Raw genomic sequence first — 10,110 nt, forward strand, 5'->3', positions numbered from 1 at the left:
GCGGGACTTACTTCAGCTAAAAGCTCGAGAGCGCATATGAGAACAATGAGCAAAGAATTACTTCATTTTCCCAAAACTGGCATACCAAACGATAAGTATCGTAACATTTTAAAAATTATTTAACTGTAAAATGATTCTTCTAGGTTATTTTAGTTTGCTATATTATGGATATCATATATCAAAAATAGAGCAAACATTCCATCTGAACATGTTTCATTTGATTAATAATTCTTATAATATCATTTGTTATTAAAAATACTTCATTTATGGTGATGATGACATGAACAGAAGACCTCTGTTACACTGATGATATACGTCGTGACTTAGTCTGGAAGACCACGACAGCAACTGTTACATTAATGAGAAAAGCAATCGTTCCCACACTGACCTTTATTTCTGCAAATGAAGACCAGTGAGAAATTAATGAAATTACAGAAGACCGTATTTGTTAGTGCAGTAAATCATACAGAATGTAGAAGCCAGCATATTTTAAATCCTATTAATGTTATTAATTAATAATTAAAACTGATAACCCACATTACCTGGAAAGAGATTGAATCTCTTTATTTTCTTGGAAGGATTCCGAGTAAAAGCTTTCAACCTGATGCACAAAGTCTATCATTTTCTTCTCTTTTTCAGAAAAATAATTTTCTTCTCGTAAAACTTTCACCTTTAATTCAAATTAAAGTATTACCTCCAATTACAATTTTTATCTACTTATAATATATTCAAGTTGTAAACGATCCTGCAAGTGTAAAGAGTTAACTAACTGTAGGAAAAAGTGCTGGAAGCGTTGAGGTCAATACATCCAAATTACAAGAAGTTCATACTGCGTGCAAGCAGATGAGAACTAGATCAGAGCCAGGACAAAGAAATGACATTTTAACCATTTTTTACTGCAAATACAAAAGAACACGGGAACGTCAATGGCATGTCTCAGCGACTACACTGCAAGGATGCAGGGACAAAACCTGTTTGTTCCCATCCTGAAAGTGTGTTCAATACAAGGCTTTCTCTCAGCATAAATACGCATCAGACTTCGGACCTGAGAACATCAGCTAGAACAAAAAAAGCCTTTTCTACACTTACCAACAAATCTCGTACATGTTTATCAACTGTGTAGAAACATATCTTATGCAATTCCTCCTTCACATCAAAGCCCTAACAAAAAAGAAGACACTCGTTGTATGCAAACTGTACAAATGCGTTGTATGCAAACTGTACACTGACAGAATAAATGCGCCTGCTTTCTTTCCAAAGCACACAACCTTTTACAAATGTGCTTCTGATAGCCGTTTCACCAGTTACTAAAGATGTCACAATAACCCAGTGACCTGCGTGATGTCTCCAGCATGGCTGGATACAAAATGTGTACCCTTTAATACCTGACTTGCCAGAATCACCTTTACACTTTGCTGATCGTGACATCAGCCAACACGCACTCAGAAATAGGCTCCCTCAGCGTTCTGAAGGCGTTAGTGATCAAAGCAGTTCCTTAAAACAAGTTCATTTGCACTGTAACACATGTATGTGGTAGAATCAAAACATCCATAACACACCTAAACGCTCTCCGTACTCTTAGCGTTCATTTATTTCATTAGTCACAAAGAAGTGTTAAGAACTATCAGCATGCTTATTGAACCCCTCTCACCATATTTCTTAAAAGTTCGGAGGCCTCTTTGGTATTATCCTTCAGAAGACGGTCATAGACCAGATTCAAACCTATCTGAATAAATACTTGAAGACTCTGAGCAGGATGCTGATGCATTCGGAAGAAGGTCTGGGCCTCTGGCATTTTGTTGCTTAAGATGGCCTCAGCGATGACTTCCTAAAAGGGGGACAAATGGAACAAATCGATCTCACTAATGCTCAGTGTTATTATCTTTATAATCCCTATACTGATTTTTTCCCCAACAGTTTAAGGACATTTCCATATTAATAATTTCCTTAAATGTATTTAATAAGAACAGTAAAAAATGGATGACTCATTTTTACCTCTGGTGTCAGTTTTTCCCACATGTGGCTTTCTTCTAATGCAGGCAGATCTTCATCAAGATCACTTTCTGTGTGTTCCGTACTTATTTGCGGTTGAGGATATTTTCTCAGAAATTTTCTAAGTTTAATAATGTAATCAGTTAAAATATCTGCACCCTTCTGCAGGAATTCATCAGGTTCTGCCAAGAGCACGCAAGAGATCAGTTAAACAGAACTGAACAATACAGCCTTTTTAATGCTTAGCAATGCTGAATGCGTTCTCCTGGCTAACGAACAGAACACAGCTCAGAGGAAAGCGCACATCAGCTCTGCACTGCAATTTGACCTGCACAGGTGTGATGCTGGCCATCGCTATCAGCACACTCTCAGGATAGAGTCACAATCCCACCAGTGCTCCAGAGAGGTCCCCCTGTCCCCACTGACGTGTCTTCCCCTTCGGGGACAAGCAAATGAGAACTGACGTTCTTTATTAATCCAACCAATTATTAGTCAGACAAAGTCCCGTTCAAAATGCAGGGACTTTTAAACATAACATTCATGTAGTAAGAAAAAGGACTCCTAAAAATCACGTAGGAAAAAAAAAATGATTAAGAATAACAGGTAATGGTCTGCATCTTTTACTATGGGAAGAAATCGGTTCTGCTTTAACGTGTATGACCTGTTGGTCCACAAACTCAAAAGCACCACCCAGACAGCAATTCCGACCCAAGCAGCATGACAGCACACTGTGTGTTGGGACGTGTCACTCCACTGCCCATAGCTTTCTCTAGCAGAACAACTGTCCTCTGGAATTCTGTCATTTTAACACTTCACGATTATACCAGCTGTTACTCTGGTTTTGAACCTTTTAGGCTGTAGTTCAAAGAGCAACAGAGCAACAGTGCCAGCGTAAGCAGTCGTGCACTGCCACATCCAATCTGTAATCCCCATCAGACGCTGCTTCTTGCTTCCGTGACACCCCACGGGTTATACCGGGATGTGTGACTGCGTTGCCACATGGTAAATCAGACTGGGAAGTGCTCCAGAGAAAAAATAACCTGGTACGCTATTTTTTCAGCTGTATCAGTTTCTTAAACTAGTCTATTCCATTCCATTCCACAGCCACATAAATATTTGTGCCAGAATATTTCAAGTGGCAGCACTGAGAAAAGAACGAGCAGCTGAGGGCTAAACCCAAGCCATTTAACTGCACTACCACCAGGTATCCAGCAACAGCCTGGAAGTCCCGTTCTGCCACTCTTACGCGTCCCCCAGTGATCCTGTTCACAGTATCCTGTCTGATTGGAGAGCCTGATTTTATCTGCTTGGGCTAACACAGATACTGTATTCAGATGAATTTCTCATGTTTCCCCTTAACATCTTTCATTCACTTCGCTCGAGCACTTATTTTTTTGTTCATTCTAGACAAATTTAGGCTTTTCATTAAAAAAATTACTTTTTCTTACCTATCTAAACAATGACACACTACATTACTACATATGATTCAAAATGAGCGATCTTACCCTCTGTGTGCACAAAGATTTCTTCAAGTTGCCTGCTGAGGAAAGTCAACGTGAGGTTTAGCAGCTGCTCAGAAAAGTGTTTACTCTGAGGCTCCATATCATTTTCTCTGATTGCTGAGCAAAGCAAGTTTAGAGCTGGCCTCAGCTCTTCCAAATCTGCAATATTTACACGAAAAGTTAAAACATCTGCACGCTACCATATGACTGATCACATAAATTTAAAATTTAAGTTAAAAGTCACAGAGGTATGCTACAAATATCTTCTAAAATGTGTCTAACAATATATGCAACATGATTTGCCTTCACATCAAAATGCTTATAATACATATTCCAATATCAGAACATGACAAAAACCCCCACACATTATGCACCATTTCTCTCTTATTTTCCAGAAGTAGGGAAGCTGTAATATAGCATCATCCAAACGTACAAGAGAACAGGCGATTCAATCTGCTTTTACAAACACACGGCCATGAACAGAAAGGCAATTAAATTTAAACCTCTGTGTAGCTGAAAGTATATTACTTACTTTTCAGGTAAGACTGGGATGCACTATCAGTAGACTGTTCAGGTCCAGAGCAGGGTGCAGACAGATTGAAAAGACCTTCTTTGCTTTTTAAAAATAAGTCTACTGTGTCTAGCTGACGATTTTCCAAACCTGCCTAGACAAACATGCAGTAGAACAATTAATTATGCATGTACTCTAAAAATATATATTCCACATTTGCTGCTAGTATTTTTACTTCATACTCAGTGACAAAACATACATGCAGAAAAAAAGAAGAAATTTAAACTTAGCGTGCAAGCCCTGTGGCCTGAAATAATAAGGTGACTTGTTCGGTTCCTGCCATGCTCCTTTAACAGGCAAAAATGCTTTTGGGTCCAATTAAGAGGGAGTTTTCAGCACTGCTTAGTTTAAATTTTTTATTTTTTTTAATGTGAGTTAACTTAGTTGCTTTATTTCTTCTTTTGGGTTACTCATCTGGGTTAGTCAGGTTTTTTATTGTTTATTTAATAACTAAACCATTACTTTTTGCCCCTAGGTTACTGAGGCATACTCTTAATTGTGTCTAAAAACACCATTAACATTGCTGAACTGTATTCATTACTTTAAAGAACTGTTTTTGTTACCTGTAAGACATGAAACAGATTTCTTTACCTCTAGCGCGTGTATCGGAATTGAACACCGTTCCCATCTGTTCAGATGACAAACAGAATCTACAACTCCAGCGCTGCCATAGATCATCAATCGATTCAAAAACTCTTCTTGAGTTAAACCAAATAGAACTAAGGAGAGACCATGCTCTAAATAAAAGAATTAAACCATAATTAAAAATATATAATCAAGCTGTGACACAGCAACATTTCTATCTATTGCCTCTCTTCCAAAATAATGACGCAAAGCTGTAGTGGCTCCATTTGGATTTCACCTCGGCAAGAACGCATTAGAAATTAGCCATCAGCAGCCAGGCAGCCAGGAAAGAAGAGCACTACCGGAAAAAAAATATAATGCTTTTATCAGAAGCCTACATCAGCACCATTATACAAATAAGCCCCCTCACCTGTCAGAAGAAGACATAATGGCACCCCTTCACTGCAATCCACATAAGCACTATTTTTGCCAAAGTGGTAATACGTCACATCTTGCGACTCAAAATCCCAGAGAGCAAGCGTCAATCCTTTGTCATTTGTCAGTACTACAAACAGGGCTTTAACTCCGGTTACCAATTTACATTCCAGTTTCAGCACGTCTTGTGGTGCTTCTACAGGAATTTGTTTCCATTTCTGTCTTGCATCACTGAGGTTTGTACCATTGCTTCGTACTGGTTTGGAAGGGGCCCACGTAACAGCCCGTGGAAGAAAAGCCACCATCTTCTCAGAATTTTCATAGATTTCGGGATCGTGATCTTCAAGATGGGTAAAAAACTGATACCAAGGCAAATTCAAGTCATTCACCGAATCTGGAGAACCTGGTCGTCTTCTCCTCACTGCATCACACAGTGAGGACAGGTGTGCCTTCCAGGACCTGGGGTGAAGAATGAAGCTGCCTGTAATACCAGGAATTATGCCAAGAACAACGCAGATGAATCAATTTTTAAAGTTTCCTCAGTCAAATATATGCATTTTGCATTTTAAAATTACTAAACAATAATTACGCTTTGGAAGCTGTTTGATGACATACGTAAAGTTGTCTCGGCCCATTTCCTAACATCATCCCAACATTCAAAAGATTTAAAGCAGAATGAGCTGATTTTACTTGCCATAACTAAAATTTAAAAAAAATAAAAATCAGTAGTTTATTAATCAATGATGTAAAGGAGGCAAAACCCAGCCTGTTTTAGAAAGTAATTTCACTATGTACCTGTCTGTGCGGAAAGGCAAAGACAAAAGCTCCATGCTGTAGTCAGAACAAGCAAGGTCGTCCTCATCCACTCCTTCGGGAGGCTTCACTGGAAGGTTTTCAGAATCTCTCTTACAGAGCAAATGCCCAGGGAACTGTCTGTAAAGAAATAAATATTAAATGTCACCTCCCTCATAAATGATTTAAGATTTTTTTTCCTTTCATGTTTAACTCCTCCAGGAATGAAGTTTGAGAAAATGGGAGCTACCAGAGAAGCATTTTTCTCTCAGATAAGTAACATCCAGAAAAATGTATCCAGGTAAGCCATCGACACCTGGTGCTATTTCCTTTGAGGTGGACAACACCTCTAAATTACAACATAGTCCTAATTTAGCAAGCAAAATCAGTTAAACTGTATCACAATAGTTTAACACTCCCATACTCTACAGTATTTCCAAAAGGTGCTACCGACCACCGCTGGCACTAATTGACAGCACGTACCTTAATCTTCCTAGAGAAAAACAGAAAGTCCAATACAAAGTTTTTCTATTTGTTAAACTGACAGAGCATAAATTGGAGGAAATAATAATGGGCAATCTTTAAACAAATATGAAATTTCCGCTCTACCACAGAGCCAGAACACAAATTAAAAAGCTGACGGCATCTCAACTATTATAGGACCAAGATTAGGCACTTTTAAATGTTAATTGTACACAAAGACTTTCATTTTGGAGTTCTGCTGCAAACATACCTGAAGTACTTGTTGAGATCCACAGAGATAGCATCGTTGGAAGAACTGACGATCACAGCAACACTGAGGTCATGCGACACTTTCAACGCAGTGAGCGGCGATGCGATGGCTGGGCTCCTGTCCTCATCCTGCACGTCTCCCTGGCAGAGCGCTACGTTGACCTTTGCTAGATTTGCACCATCAAAAGAGTCAAATACATCTTTAAACAGTGTCAAAGAAAACACCAGGCCTCAGATTGTCCAACAAACAAGGAAACACGTAGAAGGGGAAGGTGGTGAATTTCTGTTAACTTTGTGGTCCAAGCCAACCTCTGCACAACAAAACATTTAGAATTGTTTGTTTTACAATAGCATTTTAAGTTCAGCTAGGATCTAGCAGTGCATTGTGCTAGGTGCTGTACAAACACACAACTTGTGCCATCTCAAAAGAGTTAACTTGTACTTAGAAGTGAACTGGGACAAATATATATTGACAGCTATATAATTAGGAGGAAAATGTAACCTGATCTTATTGCATTTTTTTACATATGTGTCAGAAAAAATTGACGAAGACTAGGTTTACGTTGAGCACCTTGTGGGACAGCCTGCCAGGTTTGAGCTCCTGTTCTTTAGAACACAGAAGATGGCGATCTGGTTTCCAAGCTGTGATTCCCTGCAGATCTGTAGACAATTTCTAAAGGACCTAATTAAGAAAGGCTAGTGACAGCAGACGTAAGCCTGTACAGAGATCCACATATCAAAAACACTGAAAAGCACCACTCCAGTGTGAGACAGATTTCCAGTGGCATGTTCAGAAACTGCATTTGATACACGACTACAGCATTTTTACTACATTAACTAGCACTTTGCTACACAACCCCCTTTATTGAAAGTGTCTTCAAAACAGACACCTGAATTTCTTTCAAGACATTTCTGCTTAAAACCCTGACTGAAAAGTAAACCAACTTTCTTTTTAACGGACCATCTCCACTGCCAGCTAGTCTCTACTGCAAAGGATACAAATCCAGCCAGAACTATCCAGCAGAAACAGGACGCCCCTGCAGAAGTGTGTATCTGTTATTCTTTCCAGAACTTGTGGAGACAGATCAAGGGTAAAGCAGTCACACGTCTCCAAGGGGGAGTCTTTTCCAGGAAAGGTAAGTCGCACCACAATAAACTTATTGAGCAGAAGTATACATTTGCTGTTTTCAAAAGACAGTATCCTCAAAGAGAAAACTGAAGATGGACCTGTAAATTTAAAGAAATTTTAGGATTATAGCAATCTGGATCTTTTGATTTGTAAAAATATCTCCAGAAAAATCACAGCTCAAATTCATTGCCTACCATCTTAATAAAAGTTGGGATTGGTTTTAAATCTCACTTTCTGCGTCAGAAGCACTAGTTTTAGAACAGTTTCCTAAAACAATGCAGGCCTTTCAAGTGGACAATGCTATGAAGAACACAAAAACTCATCACAAAATAATATTTCAGTCAGCACTGAAAACTACAATCTTTGGAAATAAAGATACTTTAGCAAGGGAGACTGTTTAAAAACATGTAAAACATCAAAGGTCTAGGTCCTGCAAAGACTCTGCATTCTAACTGCATGCTGTGTTTGCTAATCATGGAACTCAAACACACAATTAGTCCTCGTAGGATTAGTGAGAAGCCCTATCTCTGTTTTCTCCCCATCAGCTCCAATTAAAGGGAAATTTTGAGATAGCAGGGTTGCATTAATATGTTTTATTAGAGTTTATTTTTAACTTTGTGTCATCCAAACACCTTACTCTACAACAGTTTAACTCCCTCTAACAATGTCATCTTTGAATACAGAAATGTCTCTTTTATTTTGCAAGTTCATTAATACTGCTGCTGATCACCTTAAATCACCGTGAAAGTATCTGACGCTTCCCTAGCGTTCAGTCAATTTGTTTCACCAGCTGAAGCAGAATTAGACCTATAATAATTTCAAATATGGAATACACATTGAAATTTACTCACTAATGTTTTTAGCTTCAAGGAGCTTTTTAAGTGTATCTTCCTTACAACTGTGCAGGGAAATTGGGTTGTATTTTCCATCTTCTACAGTGAATTCATAGACAAAGAGTTCATGACTTTTACTAAGAGCCAGTATTTTTGTCTTGTCTGCTTGTAGATCATCTTCTGTATTCTCCCACATGAAGCTGAAGATACAACATTCAGTATGTTTATTGACCTTAGTCTCTTTCCACATGGCATACGCTGAACAGTTCTGGAAGTGTGCTAATGATGGACAGTATAATTTTCATCTTTTGCTGTAAAGATGCTGCCACCGCCCCCTCCCTCCCAATACCAGAACATATTTCATCCCTAGCAGAGGCTGCAACGCAAGACAGCGCTTGAGGAATCCCTGCGTCTCTTCCTCTCAAGAACACAGTGTTTTTCTATTCTTGGGTGTTTCCTTTAATCATCTGTAACACATGCCATGAGTGCTGCTCTGCTTCAAGACTTCTAGGAGGAGGAACACCAGCACTGCCAGCTAGGGAGAAGCAGAGCATATTGCCCATTTCCATATGTTTTGCCTCTCTGTTGCTCGGGCTGAGAAACTCTTCAGGTGTCTGCCCCCACACCCGCTCTCTATGGAGGGGAGCAGGCAGAGACGAAACAGCGAGAAGGCAACTTAGGATGGTGCAGAGTGAAACACGAGACTAGAGCACCGTAACAGTGCTGGTACTGCTTGACACTGCAGATGTTGGGAACTGCAATGTGACACTGGTTTTGACTCAGCATTAAAAGCTACTAAAGTGAAGTAAAATCATCTTGTGATCGCTGAATGTCACAAGAGCTTGCCCCTGACCAGCAGACAAGGAAGTCAAGCAGTCAGGGCACTATGAAATTTTAAGCCAGCAACTCAACAAAACCAGATGAATTTTCTTCTTCTTGTTTTTTGATCTACTGCAATGAATGCACCCACAACTAAACAAATGAGTAGATATAAATCAACATCCCCTCCAGCAACGGGATTTTAAGTGAAGAGCATCCCATTTCGAGGCAGAGTTGAGTTTTAAAGTCCCCCCTGTCTCCTGCAGCTTTCAGGGCCCTCAGCCCCCGGGGCCCGCCCGGCGCCTCTCACCAGAGCACAACGACGCCGGGGGGGGGCCCCCTCCCGGCCCCCCGTTCCCCTGCTCGCCCCCTGCCACTTACTCAGCCCAGTCTCCCGGGAGGACGCTGCCCCGGGCCCGGCCGCCTCCGCCCGGCACAAGAGACTCCAGGTAGATCCCACCAGGGACCAGGAGGCTGCCCAGAGCGTCTTGGCCCCTGCTCAGCCGGACCCGGGCCGCGTCCCGCAGGGAGCCCTGCGTCTGCCCCCAGAGGGGCGCCAGCAGTACGCGCAGCTCCCGCTTCGCCCCCTCCATCCTCCTCAGGGAGAGCCGCCACCCGCACCCCGGCCCGCCGCCATCTTGGACGGGGGGCCAGCCCTTCCTTCCGGTCAGCTGACAGCGCTGACCAGTCCCGCGACGCGACTACAACTCCCAGCAGGCACCGCGGGCCGGCAAGGCGAGC

The 10,110-nt window shown here is 41.0% G+C and overlaps 1 protein-coding gene across 5 annotated transcripts in view; it reads right to left on the reverse strand.

Moving 5' to 3' along the window:
* SPG11 (SPG11 vesicle trafficking associated, spatacsin) overlaps positions 1-10,041 on the reverse strand; it is a 33,659-nt gene extending 23,618 nt beyond the window's left edge. For 2 of the 5 annotated variants that reach the window (XM_054215543.1, XM_054215544.1), the window contains exons 1-13: positions 9,751-10,041; positions 8,569-8,750; positions 7,588-7,815; positions 6,590-6,788; positions 5,860-5,997; positions 5,060-5,523; positions 4,657-4,802; positions 4,027-4,159; positions 3,498-3,653; positions 1,996-2,174; positions 1,652-1,828; positions 1,090-1,161; positions 543-670 (exon numbers count right to left, since the gene is read on the reverse strand). In XM_054215543.1, coding sequence (XP_054071518.1) covers positions 543-670; positions 1,090-1,161; positions 1,652-1,828; positions 1,996-2,174; positions 3,498-3,653; positions 4,027-4,159; positions 4,657-4,802; positions 5,060-5,523; positions 5,860-5,997; positions 6,590-6,788; positions 7,588-7,815; positions 8,569-8,750; positions 9,751-9,962 — 2,414 coding nt within the window. In that variant the 5' untranslated portion in view covers positions 9,963-10,041. Of the gene's footprint in view, positions 1-542; positions 671-1,089; positions 1,162-1,651; positions 1,829-1,995; positions 2,175-3,497; positions 3,654-4,026; positions 4,160-4,656; positions 4,803-5,059; positions 5,524-5,859; positions 5,998-6,589; positions 6,789-7,587; positions 7,816-8,568; positions 8,830-9,750 lie in introns of those variants that run through there. The other 3 variants (XM_054215541.1, XM_054215542.1, XM_054215545.1) reach the window with 3 other exon arrangements.
* Positions 10,042-10,110: the final 69 nt, after the last annotated feature.

The sequence above is a fragment of the Rissa tridactyla genome, chromosome 9 (assembly GCF_028500815.1).
Source record: "Rissa tridactyla isolate bRisTri1 chromosome 9, bRisTri1.patW.cur.20221130, whole genome shotgun sequence".
Taxonomy (NCBI): Eukaryota; Metazoa; Chordata; class Aves; order Charadriiformes; family Laridae; genus Rissa; species Rissa tridactyla.